Here is a 24,945-nt window from a genome sequence, read left to right as displayed (position 1 = left end):
CTCCAGCTCAAAGATTACTTGCAGATGGATGGAGGAATAAAGCTTTTTGTGTTTGATTAGGGAACTGGCCAAGGTGCCTGGCTTGGCAGGACACCAGAGATTGGAGGCCACATGTGGAATTGGCAATCCACTGGTACCCCACCAATGTACAGAAGGTGTTGGTGCTGGTAGATACTGGCGCAAATTGTAGCCTCATCTATGGGAACCGGGATAAGTGTTTAGGCAAGGCTGCATACATAGGTGGTTACGGAGGCCAGTCAGTGAAAATAAAACCTGTATCTTTGCACCTCGGCATTGGCTGCTTGGCTCCCCGTTTATACACTGTGTATATGTCTCCCATACTGGAATACACTCTGGGGATGGATATTTTGCACGGTCTTAACTTACACACCACAGCCAGAGAATTCAGACTCCGAGTACATGTAGGAAAGCCGGTACTATTGGGACATACGCATCACCTGCCCAGGTTCTGCCACAACCCCGACAGGTTACCTCCACTTTTCAATACTGCTTGCCAGGAGGGCATACGGAGATAAACGAGACTATTAAGAAGCTAGAGGAGGGCCAGGTGTGGTGGTTCATGCCTGTAATCCCAGCACTTTGGGAGGCCAAGGCGGGCGGATCACGAGGTCAGGAGATTGAGACCATCCTGGCTAACACGGTGCAACCCCGTCTCTACTAAAAATACAAAAAATTAGCCGGGCGTGGTGGCAGGCGCCTGCAGTCCCAGTTACTCAGGAGCTTGAGGCAGGAGAATAGCGTGAACCCAGGAGGCGGAGCTTGCAGTGAGCCGAGATCGCATCACTGCACTCCAGCCTGGGCGACAGAGCCAGACTCCGTCTCAAAAAAAAAAAAAAAAAAAAAAAAAAAAAGCTACAGGAGGTGCAGATAGTGCATGGCACCCACAGCACCTACAGTTCTCTGGTATGGCCAGTCAGAAGGCCTGTTGGGACGTGGCAGATGACAGTGGACTATCAAGAACTAAATAAAGTAACACCCCCTTTACATGCAGCTGTCCTGTCAATCACGGATTTGACAGACCACCTGACAATGGAATTGGGACAGTAGCATTATGCAGTGGACTTGGCTAATGCATTCTTTTCAAATGATATTGCTCCAGAGAGCCAGGAACAGTTTGGTTTCACATGGGAAGGGCGACAATGGACTTTCACAGTGTTGCCACAGGGCTATGTGCGTAGTTCTACCACGTGTCATGGTCTCATTGCTATGGATTTAGCCGCCTGGAAATGTCCAAAGGGGATCCGCCTACTCCATTACATTGATATTATGTTAACCTCTGATTCTCTTGCAGATTTAGAAGTGGTGGTGCCCCTCTTGCAACATTTGGCAGCATGAGGTTGGGCTGTCAATGAAACCAAGGTCCAAGGACCTGGACTGTCTGCCAAATTCTTGGGAGTTATCTGGTCGGGTAAGACAAAAGCCATACCAGAGGTCGTCATAGACAAAGTTCAGGCATATCCTAGCCCACTATGGTGAGGCAGCTGCAGACCTTTGTGGGCCTCCTGGGGTATTGGCAGGCGTTCATGCCCCATTTGGCTCAAATGACAAAACTGTTGTACTGGTCGATGTAAAAGGGGGCTACGTGGGATTGGGATGATAAGGCTAAGACAGCCCTTCTGGCAGCCATGGAGGCTATTCAATGAGAACAGACCCTACAAGTGATTGACTAGGGGCGCCATTTAAACTTCCTGCCTTGGCCTTCTAAAGTATGGGAGTTACAGGCCTGAGCCACTGCACCTGGCTGATGTTGAGAATCTAAGGCTAATATTAATTTCAATCCTTTTGTTTGGTAACTTTTAGAATATTGTCTGGTGTCCTAAAATTTCATGGTGGTATAACTTTGTATGGGTCTTTTTATTATTGTGCTAACTCAGTAATAGCCATTTTCCAGTCTTGAAGCTCATCATTTTCTTTTTTTTTTTTTTGAGACGGAGTCTCGCTCTGTCGCCCAGGCTGGAGTGCAGTGGCCGGATCTCAGCTCACTGCAAGCTCTGCCTCCCGGGTTCACGCCATTCTCCTGCCTCAGCCTCCCGAGTAGCTGGGACTACAGGTGCCCGCCACCTCGCCTGGCTAGTTTTTTGTATTTTTTAGTAGAGATGGGGTTTCACCGTGTTAGCCAGGATGGTCTCAATCTCCTGACTTCCTGATCCGCCCGTCTCGGCCTCCCAAAGTGCTGGGATTACAGGCTTGAGCCACCGCGCCCGGCCAAAGCTCATCATTTTCTTATATTTTAAAATAAACTCTAGGCCGGGTGTGGTGGCTCATGCCTGTAATCCCAGCACTTTGGGAGGCCGAGGCGGGCGGATCACGAGGTCAGGAGATCGAGACCATCCTGGCTAACACAGTGAAACCCTGTCTCTACTAAAAATACGAAAAAAAAAAAAAAATCAGCTGGGCGTGGTGGCAGGCACCGGCAGTCCCAGCTACTCGGGAGGCTGAGGCAGGGGAATGGCGTGAACCCGAGGGGTGGAGCTTGCAGTGAACCGAGATTGTGCCACTACACTCCAGCCTGGGCGACAGAGCAAGACTGTGTCTCAAAAATAAATAAATAAATAAAAATAAAATAAAATAAAATAAATTCTAGGCCAGGAATGGTGACTCACACTTGTAATCCAGGCCCTTTGGGAAGCCAAGGCAGGCAAATCACCTGAAGTCAAGAGTTCTAGACCAGCCTGGCCAACGTGGTGAAAACCAGTCTCTATGAAAAATACAAAAATTAGTAGGGCGTGGTGGCAGGCACCTGTAGTCCCAACTACTCAGGAGGCTGAGGCAGGAGAATCGCTTGAACCCAGGAGGCGGAGGGTGCAGTGAACCGATATCGCGCCACTGCACTCCAGCCTGGGCAACAGAGCAAGAGCAAGACTCTGTCTCAAAAAAATAAATTCTACCCGCTCTATTTTCTCAGTTCTTTTCCTGGGATTCCTGTTGGTTGCTTATTAAACCTCCTGTATTGAGCCAACTTTATTTTTTCCCTTCACTTTTAATTTCTGTTCTAAAACTCTTCCTTGTCTTTTAATATTCTCACTGAATGCATTCATATTTTAAATTTCTTTTTCTGATATTTTACTACTATCCTGCTCTAATTGTTTTTTGTTTGTTTTTTGAGGCTGGAGCACAGTAGCACGATCTTAGCTCACTGCAACCTCCGCCTCCTGGGTTCAAGTGATTCTCATGCCTCAGCCTCCTGAATAGCTGCGATTACAGGCACAGGCCACCACACCTGGCTAATTTTTGTATTTTTAGTAGAGACAGGATTTCCCCATGTTGGCCAGGCTGGTCTTGGACTCCTGGCCTCAAGCGGGTGATCCACCCGCCTCAGCCTCCCAAAGTGCTGAGATAACAGGAGTGAGCCACAGTGCCCTGCCATTATTTTATTTATTTATTTTTTTTGAGACAGAGCCTCACTCTGTTGCCCAGGTTAGAATGCACTGGGATGATCTCTGCTCTTGGCACCCTCAGCCTCCTGAGTTAAAGGGATCCTTGTGCCTCAGCCTCTGAGTAGCTAGGATTACAGGAACGTGCCACCATGCCTAGATAATTTTTGTATTTTTAGTAGAAATGGAGTTTTGCCATGTTGACCAGGTTAGTCTCGAACTTCTGACCTCAGGTGATCTACCCACCTCGCTCTCCCAAAATGCTGGGATTACAGGTGTGAGCCACTGCACCCAGGCCCTAATTTTATTTTTTGTAGACATGAGGTCTTGCTATGTTGCCCAGAATGGTCTCAAACACCTGGGCTCAAGCAATCCTCCCACCTTGGCCTCCCAAATTGTTGGGATTACAGGACCGAGGCACTGTGTCTTGCCTTCTAATTTCTTTTTGTTTGTTGGTTTGTTTTTTGAGATAGTCTCACTCTGTCTCCCAGACTGGAGTGCAGTGGCACAGTCTTGGCTCACTGCAACCACTGCCTCCTAGGTTCAAGTGATTCTCCTGCCTCAGCCTCTTGAGTAGCTGCAATTACAGACTTGTGCCACCACGCACAGCAAATTTTGTATTTTGTTTGTTTGAGATGGAGTTTCGCTCTTGTTGCCTAGGCTGGAATGCAGTGGTGCGATCTTGGCTCCCTGCAACCTGCACCTCCTAGGTTCAAGTGATTCTCCTGCCTCAGCCTCCTGAGTAGCTGGGATTACAGACATATGCCACCATGCTTGGCTAATTCTTTTTTTTTTTTTGAGACGAAATCTCGCTCTGTCGCCCAGGCTGGAGTGCAGTGGCGGGATCACGGCTTACTGCAATCTCCTTCTCCTGGATTCATGCCATTCTCCTGCCTCGGCCTCCCAAGTAGCTGGGACTACAGGCGCCCGCCACCATGTCTGGCTAATATTTTACATTTTTAGTAGAGACGGGGTTTCACCGTGTTAGCCAGGATGGTCTCAATCTCCTGACATCGTGATCTGCCCACCTCAATTTTGTATTTTTAGTAGAGATGGGATTTCACCATGTTGGCCAGGCTGGTCTCAAACTCCTGACCTCAGGTGACCCGCCCACCTTGGCCTCCCAAAGTGCTAGGATTACAGGCGTGAGCCACTGTGCCCCACCTAGTTTTGTATTTTTAGTAGAGATGGGGTTTTACCATGTTGGCCAGGTTGGTCTTGAACTCCTGACCTCAGGTGATCCGCCCGCCTCAGCCACCCAAAGTGCTGCGATCACATGCGTGAATCACCGAGCCCGGCCGTAATTTCTTGAGTACAGCATCTTCTCTTATCTGGGGATATTCCAGTTCCTGGAAATTTTCTGATTGAGAGTTGCTTTATGTTTGGAGCTACCTTTCACAATCAAAGTTTTCCTCAAATTTCTAGTGGTACTTTCCCATCCCTATGTAAAAGTGAAGCACTAAAAACCTGTCTGGAAGATTTGTGTACATTGGCAGGCCATTGACTGGCTGTAGAGGGAATGGTGGCCAGTTGGCGTTTTTGGTGGGTGCTCTTAAACGTCAGTAACTGTTGTCTCTCAAGAGTCACTTAGTTTTACCACAGAAGGATCCTCTAACATCCTGCCTGGTGGGCATGTCTGGCTTTTGGCATTCTAGAGCTCAACAAGGATAAATAGCAAAGGATCTCATTTATCCAGTATACAAAATTGTGCTTAATCTCTATTTTCTGAACACCATCACCTAGTAAAGAAGTTTGTGTTTTCCTTTTTAAAGTTGAATTTACTCTCTCAGTAACTTCACCCTCCAACTTTAGGAGCCACAGTGTAATTAATTACTGGTCAATCTTGGGAATATCTCATCTCTGAAGCTAGTGCTGCAAACAGCCATTTGACTGAGCAGACATTTCAAATAACTGTAAGACACTTAAGAAATGCTACCATTGGCCGGGCGCGGTGGCTCAAGCCTGTAATCCCAGCACTTTGGGAGGCCGAGACGGGCGGATCACATGGATCACGAGGTCACAAGATCAAGACCATCCTGGCTAACACGGTGAAACCCCATCTCTACTAAAAACTACAAAAAACTAGACGGGTGAGGTGGCAGGCGCCTGTGGTCCCAGCTACTCGGGGGACTGAGGCAGGAGAATGGCGTGAACCCCGAAGGCGGAGGCGGAGCTTGCAGTGAGCTGAGGTCCGGCCACTGCACTCCAGCCTGGGCGACAGAGCGAGACTCTGTCCCAAGGAAAAAAAAAAAAAAAAAAGAAATGCTACCAGTGACTGGGCGCTGTGGCTCACTCCTGTAATCCCAGCACTTTAGGAGGCTGAGGCAGGGGGAATCACCTGAGGTCAGGAGTTTGAGACCAGCCTATCCAACATGGCAAAACCCTATCTCTACTAAAAATACAAAAATTCGGCTGGGTGAGGTGGCACATACCTGTAGTCCTAGCTATTCAGGAGGCTGAGGCAAGACAATCACTTGAACCCAGGAGGCAGAGGCTGCAGTGAGCTGAGATTGTGCCACCACACTCCAGCCTGGGCAACAGAGAAATACTTCGTCTCAAAAAAAAAAAAAAAAAAAAAAAAAAAAGGGGGGGGGTTTTATACAAGAAAAATAAAGTGAATTAATCCTGTTTTTTTTTTTTTTTTTTTTTTTTTTTTAAAAAAAAGCTCGGCACAGTGGCTCACACCTGTAATCCCAGCACTTTGGGAGGTCAAGGCGGGTGGATCACCTGAGGTCAGGAGTTCGAGACCAGCCTGGCCAATATGGTGAAACCCCGTCTCTGCTAAAATTACAAAAATTAACCAGGCATGGTGACAGGCGCCTGTAATCCCAGCTACTCAGGAGGCTGAGGCAAGATAATGTCTTGAACCCAGGAGGTGGAGGATGCAGTGAGCCGAGATTGCGCCATTGCACTCCAGCCTAGGGGACGAGAGTGAGACATCATCTCAAAAAAAAAAAAGAGTTAAAAAAATCCCGCTACCATTGACACCTGTTGTTTTCCTGTTTGGCTAATACCTTAATTCATATTCTTATTCATATGAATTAATTCATACGAATTAAGGTCTCCAAATGAAGGTAGAAAAACCTATTGAGACACACACATTTTATTAAGGCTCTTAAATTGAAACTCATCATTTTGGATGTACATTCAAATTCTAAACACAACAGTCACAATGCAGTGACTGTAATAAAATATAATAACCTCCTATAAAGAAACAATTGGGGACTATCATTTTTGTGATTTAATAACACAGTGAAAATCCAGGAAGAATGAATTGAGTTCCTTCTAGGAGTTGTTTATCCCTATTCATGCTTAAGATTGATGATTTCGCTGGGCGCAGTGGCTCCGGCCTGTAATCCCAGCACTTCGGGAGGCTGAGATGGGTGGATCACGAGGTCAGGAGATTGAGACCATCCTGGCTAACACAGTGAAACCCCGTCTCTACTGAAAATGCAAAAAATTAGCCGGGCGTGGTGGTGGACGCCTGTAGTCCCAGGTACTCCAGAGGCTGAGGCAGGAGAACGGTGTGAACCTGGGAGGCAGAGCTTGCAGTGAGCCAACATGGCACCACTGCACTCCAGCCTGGGCGACAAAGTGAGACTCCATCTCAAAAAAAAAACAAAAAACAAAAAAAACAAAAAAGATTTCGTGAAATAAAGAACATTATTTAAGAGAGAAAAAAAGATTTTTGTTTTTTTTTTTTAAAAGAAATCATCACTCTCATTTGAAAGGTTTGCTTTCTTATTTCCTATAAGTACATTTTGTTTTTCTAATTCAACTGTAACCTCAGGACCACTGTACAGCACTTAGTAAACCTGTCTTTGTACATGGACTCTAGTTCTTACCAACTGCCTTCTCAAATGGAATAGAACTATAACACACAAATAAAAGGAAGATGAGCAAGCACAAGGACAAACAGGAGGAAAATAAAGACTAGAATGTGAATCTCATTTTCAACAAGTATCAGCAAGGAAAATGAGACCCTGGTTTCATAATTAATTAAATCTGCAGAATGTCAATTCCGTTTGGTGTTAAACAGTAACCCAATGTAAACCACTGATTCTGGAATAAGACTTAAAAAAAATTAACAAATACCTGAGTGAATATAACAATATGGCTAGACCAAAATGAAAAAAAATCTCACACACAATAATCACTGCAAGAAGATCCCACAGGTTATAGAAAACATAAAGGAACTTTAATATCCAAACATTCAGGGTAAAGAATACTGGATTAATGACCCATTAAGTGTGAATCACTTCAGGTTCTTTACAGTACCAGAAAGTAAATCTAAATTTTGCATATTGCAGAGAATGAAACCATTTAAAAAACTTTTAATTTCCTTACCTGATACTAATACCAGTATGATTTTTAGACTGAAAAACTAAGAGTAAGATTTAAACCAAAGATAGATAGGTGTTCCTGAAATGTGAATTTGTTCAGTAGTAACCTTTTCATCGCGAGTACTGATACCACTTTCTTCTCAAAAAGTAGTCAATGTACATTTTAAGATTTGTGCAATAAGCCAATATGCTGGCTAATAAAAATTGTTGTTACTGGAGATAGTCAAAATGAAAGAAAACTATTTAAATTATTTATGCCCAAATAATTTACCCTGCAGTCCATGAGATGTACAGGAAATAATTTTTTTTAATAAGAGAAAAATGAGGGTCCTAAAATAGAAACATAAGCCAGAAGAAATCTAAAAATAGCTTCCTGATATTTTATTTTTTTAAATATTTCATTTAAGCTGCTTTTGGTTGCATGCCCTGATCTGTAGAAGTTAATAAGGAAATAAAATTTCCAAGTATTTAAAAAATGTACTCATCTTCCATAAAGCGACTTTTAATGTATCAACACTTAAAAACACACAGTGACTTAATGAAATAGCACAACTGCATAGAATTGAGCTCCAGAGAATTACACACTTGAGCTATCTTTCCTGGACTCTGGTTTACAAGGGTATTGGCTTAGAGACCAGCTTGGAGTCATTTGCCCCTACCTGGAAAATGCAGGCCAGGAAACTTAAGATTTTGCAGGCCTTTTCTGTTTCTAGGTAAAATGCAGGGAGCTCTCTGAAGGTCTTGAAAACCACTGACCATTCAAATATATATACTGGGACCTTTCCTCTCTGAGTCAAGGAAGAAGGAGGTTTGTGACCTTCACCAAAAACAAAATGAAACTTCCCACACAAGTTTTCTAAGAGACTCTGAAATACAATAGAAATTTCAAAACTAGAACAATGCCATCAAAGATTAAACCTCTTAATGCTTGGAGCCACTCCAAAATAATAAAATTGGGAACTCCAGGAAAACAGGTACCAAAAGAATCAAAATAATGATTGCACTGAGGATTCTTATTTGAAGGCTGTTTAAAGAGGTAGGATTTTAAGTTTTTTTTTTTTGTTTGTTTATCTTTTGGCCTCTGAACATTTAAAAAATGCTTTGCCCAGCTGGTCCTTCAGGCAAAATTTGGAGGTCACAATGAACTCCAAGCCTGACACATAGATATTCTACAGTTTCACAGCTATCATTTGTACATGTTAAGTTGATTTACTCTTTTTGAGCAAATCTACCTATAAAACGGCAAATATATTCCTTTACATACAACTTTGTGTCTCAAAATTCTTGAAAAACAAGAGCAGATGACTTTGTATTCAAAGACTACCAAAGTATGTATTTGATTTTCACATGCAAACAACTTAAAACCTTATAAATTTCATGTAAACTCTGCATGATACCTTGAAGGAAATGACATACAAAGTTTGCTAACTGTGCAAAATATTAAATTGCTAAAACATTTTACATAATGAAATAATACATGTAAATGTTGAAGTTGACACATGAAATTAACATGGCATAAGAACTTATCACATTTCAGATATTTTCTTTAGTAACAAGTTTTTGTTTTTATAGTTCCTGGTACACAGCAAAGTTTATCACAGAAGATAAAAATTCTTTTAAACAAATCCAACAGGGAATTCTTGAGGCACCTTCTCATATAAAACACAAGATGAATGCAATTATCAATCCATCTGAGAAAAATTTTCAATCTAAATGAACATCATTTTTTCCATTTAAGTATATTTTACAGAACTTTAATAAGGCAAGACAAATTTGTGAAAAAAGATGTAGATACAAAAATGACATAAACTAATAATTTATATTAAAAAACCACAAAGGGATAACAGTGGAGATGGGACAGCTCAAACAATGCCTTTTTTTTTTTTAACCTAAAACAGAATTGTGCACAAGCTGAAGATGACAGAGAACTTCTAGACTCTGCACAGTTTTTTTTTTTTTTAACATCTTTATATTACATGTTTTAAATCATATCAGGAATGCAAACTATAACTGCACACTACTTTAGTGGAAAAAAGTTCAATATTGTGCAATTTTCTGCCTCTTAATAGTTAAAAAGTGGCAGCAATCCCTGCATTTGTGTTTGAAACAAGGATCTGAGAAACTTTATCAAAAAAGGTAATGAAGGCAAAAATTGGCAGACATCCAGCATCTTGTTTCTTTTTAAAACAATGTGGATGATAAGTAATTTCATGATTAAAAATGAATCTTTTAAATAAATACATTGTATCTGACATTTGCACTGACTGATTTGATAAATCTTTAAGTAAACAACGGCTTTACTACACTCCCTGTAGCCTCAAGCCACTGGCTTTAGATTCTGGAGTCCTTTTTCACTGGGTTTCATACCCTGCCACTCGATACCCAGAAGGCTGACTGGGCAACATGCTGCCATTTTGCCCTTGAGGCGGTTGCACTCCATAATTTGGTCCCATCCATGGTGCAGAAGACTGTGTCTGACTGGTGGAGAATGTGAAAGAAGCAGAGGGGAGAGGAAATCCACTGATTAAAATAAAGTATTGGCAAGAACAAATAACAAATATGGGAAATGGGAAACATACTTTTTCTTAAACCCAAATAGAATAACTTACGCCAGGGAAAACGAAAGCTTCTACTAAAGTTTTTTTTCTCTTAAAAACAAGCATCCCTGTATGTTTTTTTTGGACAGTTTACTTTTGTTAGAAATTAAAGCTAAGAAAATACCCTGAACTTATCAACACTCATCTCCCCTGAACACAGAAAATCTTAACCCCATTCTCGGAAAAGAAAACTGTCCATCTCATCTCTGTATCTTGGTTGAACATATTTGCTGAGGAAGCCACTACCTGAAAGAGTCAGGTAGGTTCCCCACAATGAAAAAAGAGCTAACATTATACTACTCAAAGAAGAAATCAAAACAATTATTAACAAATATAAGCTCATAAAAATTCATAACATTACAAGATTTTTTCTTTTTTTTTCTTTTTTGAAACAGGTTTTCATTCTGTCACCCAGGCTGGAGTACAGTGATATGATCTCAGCTCACTGCAACCTATATCTCCCCAGGCTCAAGCGATTCTCCCACCTCAGTCTCCTGAACAGCTGGGATTATAGGCATGCACCACCATGCCTGGCTAATTTTTTTTTGTACTTTTTGTAGAGACGAGATTTCGCCATGTTGCCCAGGCTGATCTTAAACTCCTGGACTCAATCCACCTGCCCTGGCCTTCCAAAGTGCTAGGATTACAGGCATGAGCCACCGTGCCCAACCACAAAATTCCCACCACAAAATTCTTTTCTTTTGGAGACACAGTCTTGCTCTGTTGCCCAGGCTGGAGTGCAGTGGCATGGTCTCAGCTCACTGCAACCTCCACCTCCCAGGTTGAAGTGATTCTCCTGCCTCAGCCTCCCAAATAGCTGGAACCTATTGGTAGTGTGCACCACTACACCTGGCTAATTTTTGTATTTTTAGCAGAAGTGGGGTTTCACCATGCTGGCCAGGCTGGTCTCAAACTCCTAGCCTCAAGTGATCTGCCTACTTCAGCCTCCCAAAATGCTGGAATTGCAGGCATGAACCACCACGCCCGGCCCACTACATTCCTTTTTAACCTCCCAAGTATTTTTATTTTCAGTGTGTTTTTCAGAAATGTAAGTAAAATAATGTAATTTAGGGTGTATAAGGAAGCTTGCAATATAACAATGCATGAAAAAACCCTTTGCACAGAAAAAAGCATAATGAATACAACAACTAGCATCAAAGTCAGTGTATATAAGAATGACTAAGTGACCATTAGTCATGTGAAAACCTTAACAACTATTAAGCTCTTATTTTCTTACTAAAAAACAATTAAGTTCTTTGAAGGCTATAGTTACGCTTTATGTAAGAGGCCCTATTATCCACTAATTCTTAAAATTTCTTCCTACTTAAAATATTTTTAGACATTTTCAAAGGTTAGTAAAGGAAGAGATCAGATATGCTTACTTAAATCCTTGCTGGTTCCATGCCTGGCCATACATTCCATATGCAGGAACTTGCCAACCATTAGGCATATACTGGCCAATTTGTTGTGCATTTCCATACCACTGACCCCACTGGCCATAAGGTTGTGGATATCCAATTTGATTCTGCTATTAAATAAAATTTAGTATTACTTGAAGTTAACTGTAAATATACAATCCTAATATGTTGATACCACAAATTCTTAGCAAAAACACACAGGGCCATCATTACAATTAAAATGACAGGATAAACAAGAGTTGACGGCTAAAAAACAAAACAAAAAACAAAACAAAAAAAACTGAGGTTATACTGCTGTAACTCTACATGATACTCTGAATGGCATAGTTTTTGGAAGGCATCAGTTGATATCCTAGTAATAAATGTTAAACATAGTAGAATGTTTAAGTGTTTGGTATACTATCCACATGATTGTTTCCTTTAGATAGGGAAGATGTGATTAGTTATTTCTATATTCAGCTTACTTAAGAAACTTATATAGTTTAGGATTTGCTTACTCCCATCTCTGTGCTCCATTTACAGTTTCCTCATAGAAATCTTTGTGGAATCAAGTCTGAACCACTAAAGCTGCCTGGAAAAAAAAAAAAGGCAGCAAAATCTGGAAGAAAAATGCCAAGGCCCTAACTATATTTACAGCTTTATTTTTGTTTCAGTTGAGTCAAGCATGCTTGTGAGTTCTCCAAATAGTATGTGAATAAATCTACCAAGTATTAAAAAAAGATTTAATACCCTTTTAGGTTTCTCGGAGCATTTTAAAATCCACTGTATGAGCATGAGTCAACTGAGGCGGTCACATTCATCATGTCACCACTGCAATCCATGAAACACCATTCTGGAACTATAATACATGTAGGAAGAGCCCTTATATACTATCATTTTAGCTAGAAACTTATTAACAAGGATTATCAACAATCTTCACTTTAAAATAACATTATTAGCCCAACAATTACTTCTCAAAGTTAAGAACCCTCTCACCTGTTGCACGGGATTTATCATATCAAGAGTTTCTTTGCCCCAATAGCATTTCACAACATGACCTTCAATGGTAGTACCATTAACAGAAACAATTGCATGTGCTGCACTTTCATGGGAATTGAACCTATTGAAAACAATATTAAGAATCACCAATACAAATTCTTTTAAATATTTATGAATAAAGCCAATTTTTTAAAATCAAGGTGAGTCTGAGGTAAAAGTTTGCATAACGTGTATTTTCTTTGCTATTTTTTTCAAAGATCTTGTAGTTCTGGGGAAACTTGTGTTAATCGAGAATGTGTGTTTCACTGGCCTTGTGTTAGGGAGGGGGCTATAAAATCACAGAGGCAAATATGCTAGATGCTAGAGAAATTTCAATTTTTTTTTTTTTTTTTTTGAGATGGAGTCTGGCTCTGTTGCCCATGCTGGAGTGCAGTGATTGTGATCTCGGCTCACTGCAACCTCCACCTCCTGGGTTCAAATGATTCTCCTGCCTCAGCCTCCCGAGTAGCTGTGATTACAGGCATGTGCCACCACGCCCGGCTAATTTTTGTATTTCTGTATTTTTAGTAGAGAAGGGGTTTCACTATGTTGGCCAGGCTGGTCTCAAACTCATGACGGTGATCCACCCGTCTCGGCCTCCCAAAGTGCTGGGAATACAGGCATGAGCCACCGCACCTGGCCAAAATTTCAACTTCTTTATAACCAAGGTAAATTTTTAAGAAAACAAGGTAAATATCCAAAAAATATTTCAGAGGAAAAAGTTTATTTTTTATTTTTATTTATTTTCTGGTTTTCCAGTTACATTACCAAGAAAAAAGTTTTTTTTAAAAAACCATCCCTACCGAACAAACGAATATCCTTTATCTGGAAAGACTCGAATTTCCATTATTTGTCCAAATGGTGAAAAAGTCTGACGCATCAGTTGTTCTGTTAGACAAAAAAACAAAAATCACACTAAGTTATATAAAAATCCTACAAATATTAAGCTTTGCACTTTAAAAATTAATGCCACCCAGGGAAGGCTCCCATACCTGTTAGCCCAGAAGTAACACCTCCACAGTATACAGTACAGTTGCTTGGACTAGACTGATTTACAACCTCATCATATGATAGCTGTTTGGTATTTGCTGGTGAGAGAAAAGGTTTATGTCTTTAATTCATTAAATAAAATGTACAGAAAGAGAAAAGCAATATTCACTACACTACTGTAAAGGTAACATTAACCTTGATCAAAATGCTTATATTATACATATTATACTTCAGTTCAGGATTAAACCTCCCCCACGAATGTCTAAAAAATTACCCAGTATTTTCTACTTAATAGGAGACTTGACATTAGAAATAATATCATTTATAATTACAAAAATGAAAACTAAGTACATTTTTGAACAGTAGTCTTGATTTGCTTCTCATCTATTTCTGCAACAAGTCTCCGGGAACAGCTCTAACATTTAAAATCTAGTGTATTTTTCTCCAAAATTCCACATTTCCTTTTCTTCTCCAATACACCTACACTCATATGTACTCTTTGGAGCGGGAGGCTTTCGGGTTGCCCAGTTAGTTCTGATTTGTCTTCCACCAAGCCACTGGCCACCCATCTGTTGAATGGCGTTTTCAGCATCCTGTTCCGCACATTAGAAACAATAAAGAAGTCACTATTAGTTGATGTTAAACAACTTTTAGCAGTAGAGAAAACTTGGTGCTTTCCACAAATGTTTAAGTGAAAATGCTTTACAAAATACACAATATATGATAGCTTTCCTAAAATGCAGTGGTGTTTTTCATATTTTTAAATTATTTATTTTATTTACTTTTTGAGATGGAGTCTCACTCTCTCACCCAGGCTGATCTTGGCTCACTGCAACCTCTGCCAACTGGGTTCAAGTGATTCTCCTGCCTCAGCCTCCTGAGTAGCTGGGATTACAGGCATCCGCCACCATGCCTGGCTAATTTTTGTATTTGTAGTAGAGATGGGGTTTTGCCATATTGGCCAGGCTGGTCTTGAACTTCTTCTTCTTTTTTTTTTTTTAAAGTCTCGCTCTGTGGCCCAGGCTGGAGGGCAGTGGTACAATCTCGGCTCACTGCAAACTTCGCCTCCCGGGTTCATGCCATTCTCCTGTCTCAGTCTCCCAAGTAGCTGGGACTACAGGCGCCCGCCACCATGCCCAGCTAATTTTTTGTATTTTTAGTAGAGATGGGGTTTCACCGTGTTAGCCAGGATGGTCTCAATCTCCTGACCTCGTGATCCTCCCACCTTGGCCTCCCAAAGTGCTGGGATTATAGGAGTGAGCCACTGCGCCCGGCCCTGGTCTCGAACTTCTGATCTCAAGTGATCCGTCCACCTCAGCTTCCCAAAGTGCTAGGATTACAGGCATAAGCCAGCGTGCTCAACCCAATGGTGCTTTTAAATTATTCTTCTCTTATTTGAATATTAAACTGTGGGAACGTTAATCATCTGAAAAGGTCCTGAGTCCAAAAGCCCTAATGAGGTAGATATCATAAAGTTCATGCAACTCAGACTATTATAGAAGAAAATCTTACTTTAAACAATCTAACAAGCTTGTTAACAATATTTGGTTTCTCATTCATCCAACAAATAAATATTGAACAGTTATGTTCCAGGCACACAGTTAAGAGCTAGGGACACACTGGTAAACAAGCATATATGGTCTCTTACATTCTTTTGTGGGGAACAAATAAAGCAATTACAAATTGTGCTAAGACCTATGACAGAAACAAAAGGCTGAGATACGAGAATATGGGCACAAGGATCTACTACAGACAGGATAAATAGGAAAGGTCTTTCTGAAATGACATTTAAATTGAGCCTGAGAGCAATAGGAGATAGCCAAGTCAAAACAATGGAGAAGAAAGCCCCAGTGGAGAGAAAACTATTGCAAAGTGTGTTAAGGCTTGAGGAGTTTGGTATGCATCTGAAAGAAGCATGTGAAAGACTAGTTTCAGTGGAATCTAGTGAGCAAAACAGAATGTCAGAGAATGAAACGGAAAGATTTTAAGCAAGGAATCATCATGACCTATGTTTTAAGAAGGCCACTCTTAGTGCTAAGAGGAGAATGGCTTCGGGTAATGGGTAGTAAGAGGATAAAGATATTTTATGAAACTTGTGCAATATTCTAGATTTTTAAAAAGTGTTGGTGGCCAGCAGCATTGCAGTAACAGTGAATGTAACCTAAACTCAGGGCCAAAATAATGGGGGCTGGAGGAGATGCCACAAGCAAAAGGAGAGAAATCGAAGATAACTCTTAGGTTCCTCTAGAGAAATTGGAAAGACAGCATTTATTGAAATGGGGAGAAAGACTAGTAAAGAAAAGGGGAACAGGTCTGAGGAAGAATCAAAAAGCTCCATTAAGAAAAAACTTTGAGGCCGGGCGCGGTGGCTCAAGCCTGTAATCCCAGCACTTTGGGAGGCCGAGACGGGCGGATCACAAGGTCAGGAGATCGAGACCATCCTGGCTAACACGGTGAAACCCCATCTCTACTAAAAAATACAAAAAACTAGCCGGGCGAGGTGGCGGGTGCCTGTAGTCCCAGCTACTCGGGAGGCTGAGGCAGGAGAATGGCGTGAACCCGGGAGGCGGAGCTTGCAGTGAGCTGAGATCCGGCCACTGCACTCCAGCCTGGGTGACAGAGCAAGACCCCGTCTCAAAAAAAAAAAAAAAAAAAAAAAAAAGAAAAAACTTTGAGGCCGGGCACGGTGGCTCAAGCCTGTAATCCCAGCACTTTGGGAGGCCGAGACGGGTGGATCACGAGGTCAGGAGATCGAGACCATCCTGGATAACACGGTGAAACCCCGTCTCTACTAAGAAATACAAAAAACTAGCCGGGCGAGGTGGCGGGCGCCTGTAGTCCCAGCTACTCGGGTGCAGTGAGCTGAGATCCGGCCACTGCACTCCAGCCTGGGCTACAGAGCGAGACTCCGTCTCAAAACAAACAAACAAACAAACAAACAAACAAAAAAAAACTTTGAGATGCCTGTGAGACATATAAATGAAGACCATTTGTTAGTAAGTGTGGAACATAGAGAAGTAGACTGAAGACACAAAATTCATGCAGACTAGAGAAAGAGCCTAGGATAGAGCCCTTAAAAACAGCAAAACTTGAGGCCGGGCGCGGTGGCTCAAGCCTGTAATCCCAGCACTTTGGGAGGCCGAGGCGGGCGGATCACAAGGTCAGGAGATCGAGACCACAGTGAAACCCTGTCTCTACTAAAAATACAAAAAATTAGCCGGGCGCGGTGGCGGGCGCCTGTAGTCCCAGCTACTCAGGAGGCTGAGGCAGGAGAATGGCGGGAACCCGAGAGGCGGAGCTTGCAGTGAGCCGAGATCGCGCCACTGCACTCCAGCCTGGGCAACAGCGTGAGACTCCGTCTCAAAAAAAACAAAACAAAACAAAACAAAAAACAGCAAAACTTGAAAAATGGGTAAAGGAATAATCACTAGCTAAGGTGACTAGGGAGGAGTAGCCAGTGATGAAGGAAGAAGCCACAAACGTGTATGGTCAAGGGAGCCAAGAAAACAGAGGTTAAGAGGTGACCTTGAAAATACAGTAGCATTGGTAGAAAATGAGAGTGATAGAGTAGACTAAAAAGTAAATGGGGTACAACTTTTGTGTGCACACATCAAAGGTAAGTTTAATCTACTACTGAAGGAACAGGCAAATTCAAGGCCTTTCTTGAGATACGAAAAGGAAACTCTTTAAAAAAAAATTAAACAGGGTCTTATTCTGTCATCCAGGCATGACCATAGCTTATTGTAGCCTTGAACTCCTTGGGCTCAAGTGATACTCCCACCTTAGCCTCCTAGTAGCTAGGACTATAAGCATGCACCGACACAGCTGGCTTTTTTTTTTTTTACTATGGTAAGAACGGCCTTTACTGGTTGCAACAGGCAATGGTAGGGGATTCGGTGTCCACATACTAGGTTACCAGGCATTTTTTTTTTTAAATTTAATGGAGACAGGGTATTGCTATGTTGCCCAGGCTGGTTGGTCTCTTAACTCCTGGGATCAAGCAGTCCTCCTGCCTTGGCCTCCCAAAGTTCTGTTATTACAGGCATGAGCCACTGTGCCTGGCAGGAAATGTACATTCTTAAAAAGAAACAATTATCATACTAACCTGTCCGAACTCCATGAGATGCTTAACTAACGTTATGTGTTGAATTGTGTCCCTCAAAATGATATGAAGTCCTACACCCTGGTATCTGTGAAATGTGGCCTTATTTGGAAACAGGGTCTTTGCAGAAGTAATTAAGATGAGGTTATATTGGATTAAGGTGGGCCCCAAATCCAAGTCCTTATAAAAAGTAAAGATTAGATTGGGCACGGTGGCTCACACCTATAATCCCAGCACTTTGGGAGGCTGAGGCAGGTGGATCACTTGAGCCCAGGAGTTCAAGACCAGCCTGGACAACATGACGAAATCCTGTCTCTACAAAAAATAGAAAAATCAGCTGGGCATGGTGGTGCACACCTGCAGTCCCAGCTACTTAGGAGGTTGAGATGGGAAGATCACCTAAGCCTGGGAGGTTGAGGCTGCAGTGAGTTGTGATTGTGCCACCACACTCCAGCCTGGGTGACAGACAGAGTGAGGCCCTGTCTCAAAAGAAAAAAAAAAAAAAGATATTATATGGATACACAAGAGAAGATGGTCATGTGAAGATGAAGGCAGAGATTGGAGTTATACAGCTACAAGCCAATGAATGCCAAAGATTACCAGCAACCACCAGAAGCTTGGAAGAAGCAACAAAGGATTCTTCCACAGAGCCTTCAAGAGAGCATGGACATGCTGACACCTTAATTGTGAATTTCATGCCTCCAAAACATTGAGAAAATAAATTTTTGTTGCTCTAAGTCATCCAGTTTATGATACTTTGATACAGCTCCTCAGGAAAAAAATAAAACTACTCACTCAAAAAAGTGGAGAAAAAACATAGATGTATCTATGTTGATGGTTGTGAATGGGAGATAAAAGGGAAGCATATGCAAACAACTCTTGAGAATTATAGCTGAGAAATGGGGATATAGGTAGGGAAGGGATGTGAAGATAAACAGTGGTTTTGATTAAGAGATCCTAGATGGCCGGGAACGGTGCCTCATGCCTATAACCCCACCACTTTGGGAGGCCGAGGTGGGGGGACTGGTAGAAGCCAGGAGTTCGAGGACAGCCTGGGCGACAAAGGGAGACTGTTACTACAAAAAAAAAAATTTTTTTTTTTTTTGAGATGGAGTCTCGCTCTGTCGCCTGGGCTGGAGTGCTGTGGCATAATCTCGGCTCACTGCAACCTCTGCCTCTTGGGTTCAAGCGATTCTCCTGCCTCAGCCTCCTAAGCAGCTGGGATTACAGGCACATGCCAACATGCCTGGCTAATTTTTCTGTTTTTAGTAGAGATAGGGTTTCACCGTGTTGGTCAGGCTGGTCTTGAACTCCGGACCTCATGAGTTGCTCACCTCGGCCTCCCAAAGTGCTGGGATTACAGGTGTGAGCCATTGAGCCAGGCCTTTTTTTTTAAAAAAAAATTAGCTGGGCATGGTGGTGTACACCTGTGTTCCCAGCTACTCCAGAGGCTGAGGCAGGAGGATGGCTTGCACCCAAGAGTTCAAAAATGCAGTGAGCTATGATCACACCACTGCACTCCAGCCTGAATGACAGAGTGAGACTCTGTCCAAAAAAAAAAAAAGAGAGAGAGAGATCCTAGGTGTTTTTTGGTTGACGAGAATGATCCAGTAGAGAAGGAATAGAGTGATGACACAGGATAGTAGTAACAACAAGAACAGCACATATTATGATTCCATTTATAGGAAATGTTGAGAACAGGAAAATCTAGAGACACAAAGTAGACTGACAATTGTTCACGGCTGGCAGGAGGGGCATGAAAGGAAAAGGATAGTGACTGCTAATGAGTCATGTAGCTTCTTTTTGGGGTGGTAAAAATATTCTAAAATTTATTTTGGTGATAGTTGCACAGTTCTGTGAATTACCTAGAAACCACTGAATTGTATAATTAAAAAAAAAATTTTTTTTTTTTTTTTGAGACAGTGGCGCAATCTCAGCTCACTGGATCCTCAACTTCCTGGGGTCAGGTGATCCCCCACCTATGCTTCTCAAGTAACTGGGACTACAGGTGTGCACCACCATGTCTGGCTCATTTTTTATAGAGAAGGGGTTTTGCCATTTTGCCTAGGCTGCTCTCAAACTCTTGGGCTCAAGTAATCTGCCTGCCTTAGTCTCCCAAAGTACTGGGATTACAGGTGTGAGCCACTGCACCCAACCACACTGTATACTTGAATTATATCTCAATAAAGCTGCTGTTTAAAAAAAAAAAAAAAAAAATGAGGCAGTGGCAGCATAAGCTCAAAGTCCTTGAAAAGGCAAGAGAGGTGGGGACACAATCATAAGTGATTTTGCCTTTGACAGGAAGGACCTTTCCTGTACTATAATAGGAGGAAGAATGGGAAGGTGGATGAATTTTATGTAAATTTGGTGGTTGAAAGATGAGAAACATGTTTGCCAAGACAGTACTCTGTACTCATCTAAAGTGTGTGACCATTAAATTAGGAGCAAAACCACTTGAACTCAGTTTTTTTCCAGCAACATTCAGTTATTTTGGGGTAGGCAGAGAAGCTAAGCTCAATCAGTATTGTGGTTTTCCTAGCACGTAGAACACAGGATGAGAGGCTGGGGGTAACTGCAATCAGGGCTGTAGCACTGCATAACACAGCCAAGCACATATCACAAATTTTACGTAAGTTGAAATTTATAGAAGATTTTATAGAAGATTATATTATTTACTCAAAGTTACATCTGTTTTAAAATGGTTGTCAGAATTTGTATACACCTCTGGCTAACTCCAGAGGTCATACACAGGTATCAATAGACATCCTTTGCTATTTGACTCTAGTTCATACAACATACACATTCAATAGTGATTTTTATATAGCAGAATCCTATAGTCCACAATCTTGAAAATGTGAAAAACGAGTTCCTAGCCCACCAAACCCCCAATTTATTTCCCTAAGTTGCACTAAAACATCCTAAAACCTATGAATCAATCCTCTAAGGAACTCAAATTAATCATGGCTATTAATCCATTATAGAAAGTATTTTTCTACCTTTCTAAAATATTATGCTATGATTAATAGTACAATTTTCAGAACCAAATAAATTCTCTTTAATTTTTATTTTCTCATCCTACAGGAAAAAAAAAAAAAAATCTTTGGTAGATGGGACATGTACATGATTGACCTTGTATTGTTTTCACCTCTCAATATACTTTACCATTTTCAACTGTTTTTTTTTTTCTTGAGACAGGGTCTCACTTTATCACCCAGGCTGGAGTGCAGTGGCTTCATCACGACTCACTGCAGCTTTGACCTCCTGGGTTTAAGTAATCCTCCCGCCTCAGCCCCGCAAGTAGCTGGGACTACAGGCATGCGTCGCCATGCCTGGCTAATTTTTTGTAGAGATGGGGTTTTGCCATGTTGTCCAGGTTGGTCTTGAACTCCTGACCTCAAATGATCCACCCACCTTGGCCTCCCAAAGTGCTGGGATTATAGGCGTGAGCCACTGGGCTCGGCTGAATTTTCGGAATTTCCGAAAAAAAAATAATAATAATAATAAATAAATTAAATAAAGTAAAATAAAAATATATATATATTTTGTAGAGATAGGGTCTCACTATATTGCCAGGGTCTATCTCAAACTCCTCAGCCTCCCAATAGTGCTGAGGTTATAGGCATAAACCACTGTACCTGGGTAATATATAATTTTTTAAAAAGTTCCTACCCATCACAGTATTTTATTTTATTTACTTATTTTTTGAGACAGGGTCTCACTCTGTCACCCAGGCTGTGCTGTGGCATGATCTCAGCTCACTGCAACCTCTGCCTCCTGGGTTCAAGTGATCCTCCAGCCTCAGCTTCCTGAGTAGCTGGGACTACAGGCGCCTGCTACCACACCCGGATAATTTTTGTATTTTTAGTAGAGGCAGAGTTTTACCATATTGACCAGGCTGGTCTCAAAGTCCTGACCTCAGGTGATCCACCCACCTCTGTCTCCCAAAGTGCTGGGATTACAGGTGTGAGCCACTGCGCCTGGCCTCCTCACAGTATTTTATTAGCTACTTCTAAGCTACCATGGGAATATAAACTAGGGAGATAATGAATTAAATCCATAAATGAGATTTTCAACATCTACCTTTGGCTGATAATTTAAACAACTTTACTGTCTACATTCTGAAAACATCAGTACTCTGCATGCCAGTACTCAGGTGCCAATAAATGTTAAATAGACAAAACAGAAGAAGATATCTTCTAGTAAGGGTAAATAAACAACAGATTAAAAAGATTAATAATTAAAACTGAGCGCTTCCATTCTTTACTCTTTAAGCATTGTCCATGCACTTCTGATTGAGCTCACCCATTTGTTGAAAAAGGAGACAAAGCCATATCCCTTAGACTTTCCTGTTGCCATGTCTTTTACCACTCGGGCATCTCTGAAATCAGAAACAATCAGAAGTTTAGGTTTGCAAACTGTCCTCTGGATATCAAATGAGAATTTCACACACATCTCATTCTCATGTTTCGCCTTCATTAAAGTGAACCTTTAATGCAAATTCACCTTTTATTCTACAAAATTTATCATGTATTAGGAAATGAGGCTTAATTTTATAGACATGCAAATCAATAACTTAAGTATATATGTTTATTTATATTGTACAGAAATTGCCTCTCTCTTCAAAACACTTTTTAAACTTTTAAATATTAAGCATGGTGAAAGCAGCTACTCACATGAACTACTTAACCACTTATAAGTTCACAGGACATTAGATGAATGGCTTTCTTTAACCATGCAATTTATAACTTATTTGACACTATATTCTACCTAATCATTAAAAAAAAAAAAAGAAAACTGGAAACCAAAAGAATGAAAAAGTTGTATATTCCCTAAACTAATTAAACTATTTCATTTTTTCAGATAAATTTATACCCCCCTTTTTGTCTAAATTTTGAGAACTTGACATTTTCAGAAATGTTAAATCATTGAAGAAAAATACTAGACACACACACGTTTTAAGCTACACAAGAAAAGATTTTACACTGAATTTTAAAATAGCATTCATATAAAATTGATTGGAACTACAAGATATAAAAGCAAAATTTTAAAAAGTCAGAAAGTAAAAAAGCACGCCAACATTTATCCACTGTGAACCGTAGCTTGTAGTTAGCCAGGGCAATTCTGTCCATTCTTCAGAGACACTCTGCAAAATAACCAGAGCCCTATTATTTGAGATTGAGTAAAAACCCAGCCATGATAGCTAAAACTCCATACCTCAAAAAATTGGACTCAAATTGTGCTTCACAGGCAATCTGCTTTTAAGTTAGTCAGGTATGTCACAATGCTTGCTCTCTCAGGACACATGAACAAAACAGGCACTTTTATAACAAAAACCCAAGTCAGAAAGCCATGCAATGTAATTTTCTATTAAAGTATACATAAGCATATTTTAGATCAATCTGAGTGATTTATTAAGTGTTCAGGGTCAAAATGACAAAGACGTGGTGGTGAAAAGGGAAAACTAATGTAAGTCAATGCTCAATAAGTAAAAATACTTAATAAATTATCTGTATGGTACGCATGCATTTAATTTGGTAGCTGACTCTCTTCTACACTGTAATTTGTTAGTCTACCCTTAAACTCAAGGAACAGGAAGAGTTTATAGGCTGTATATAAGGGAAAGCACCATATTTTTTATACTAAATGCTTTTACAGACCACTGTTTATTACACATCTATAAATCAAGCACTGATACTTGCACTTTTTAGAGAATATCATGAGAACCCTTCAATATATAGTTATCAACTTATCTCCTTTAAAAACAAAAAATCAGGAAAATATGCTACTGACTGCCAAATGATTCCTTTAAATGTAGGAAAGCTAACTCCTTATATAGCCTAAAACTCAAACATTATACATTATCTCAATTGAAAATCATGAAACTTAAAGGTCTTACCAAGAAAAAAAAAAAAGCATACACCAATAATCATGGGACCATAAGAAAATCTACAAACTAAATATATGATACAGAAATATATTTAAGAGAAAAAATTATAACCCATGATTTGTAAATCATGAAATTGCTAAAATTTGAAGGTCACTTAAACTCACCAACTGTTAAACAAGCTTTGCCTAATTCCAAACTAAAATTCCCATGTTTTCAAAAAAACTACCTCAATCAAAATCAAAGCATTTAATAAAATAGCTACTTAATCTGTTCACAATGTCAGAAAATTTTTTCTTGTTAAAGTTTCAGAAAATGTTAACCTTGAAAAATATTCAACTCATATTTATTTCTCTCTGAAAAGATTCTCTAGAGAAGCAGCAACAAAGATCTAGATCAGGCTTCTTTATCCTTTTATGGTCCTGTGACTACTCTGACAATAGGATAAAATTTACAAAGATTTTCCACACCAAAATGAAAACACCAAATTTTGCGTAGAGATTTAGAGCTCTTGAGAGGCCAAAGGCTAAGGCTGTCTAAGTCCAGATATTCAAAAGCAAGCTAATTATTATTGAAACTCTAAGATATTATTAGGAGGGACAATCAAGAAATGAAAGCTGTACTTATTTTCCTCATCAGGTCTCACAAAGAAAAATTTCATCTGAAAGAAGTCCATTTACAAGCCCTAATTCTGTGACCACCTTTAAAGTTGGTAATCCCTTGGTTACATGCACTGTCATCCCCTAATCAACGAAGTGTAACACTTGAAATGAAAGCTCCCAAAATTAATCACCAATACTACTGGCATTTACTTTCCAGTCTCCTCATCTCATCTCTGCTGTTGGTCTATTCAAACCAAACCACAGCTAGCATTGCCTTTTTACTATTCTTCTAGGTGGAAAATAATAAAGCAACCAGAAATCCTGAAGAAGTTTTCTAAACTATTTACTCTAAAGTACTATAAACAACTTGTTATTCTTACTCTAATATGGCATGCTTTTCAAAATTTTAAAGTTCTTCTATGATGAATGCTATCTTAAGTAAGGTATTTATTCATAAGGGCCTAAAATGTGTGATTAATAACAAGTGCAGGCAAGGCAGTGCTTCATAAAATATTATTAAGGCACTATTATTGTTAGCAGTTTTTTTAAAAGGGTATAAATATCTAGGAAATAATATTCAACAACTGCTTTTTAAGT

General features: G+C 40.5%; 1 protein-coding gene across 45 annotated transcripts in view; it reads right to left on the bottom strand.

Moving 5' to 3' along the window:
- Positions 1-7,518: 7,518 nt before the first annotated feature.
- The window catches only part of TIA1 (TIA1 cytotoxic granule associated RNA binding protein), a 37,384-nt gene continuing 19,957 nt past the window's right edge, over positions 7,519-24,945 (bottom strand). For 18 of the 45 annotated variants that reach the window (XR_013402394.1, XM_077958401.1, XM_077958390.1 and 15 more), the window contains 7 exons: positions 22,165-22,240; positions 14,245-14,353; positions 13,763-13,858; positions 13,574-13,658; positions 12,729-12,852; positions 11,718-11,863; positions 7,572-10,216 (listed from right to left, as the gene is read on the bottom strand). Coding sequence is in view for 33 of the 45 variants with exons in the window: in XM_077958401.1 (XP_077814527.1) it covers positions 10,090-10,216; positions 11,718-11,863; positions 12,729-12,852; positions 13,574-13,658; positions 13,763-13,858; positions 14,245-14,353; positions 22,165-22,240 (763 nt within the window). In the remaining 12 variants the exon portion in view is untranslated. 45 annotated transcript variants of the gene reach the window in all.

This window comes from Macaca mulatta, chromosome 13 (assembly GCF_049350105.2).
Source record: "Macaca mulatta isolate MMU2019108-1 chromosome 13, T2T-MMU8v2.0, whole genome shotgun sequence".
Lineage (NCBI taxonomy): Eukaryota > Metazoa > Chordata > Mammalia > Primates > Cercopithecidae > Macaca > Macaca mulatta.
Note: the sequence above shows the minus strand (reverse complement) of the source record. Positions and strands in the feature narration are given on the sequence as shown.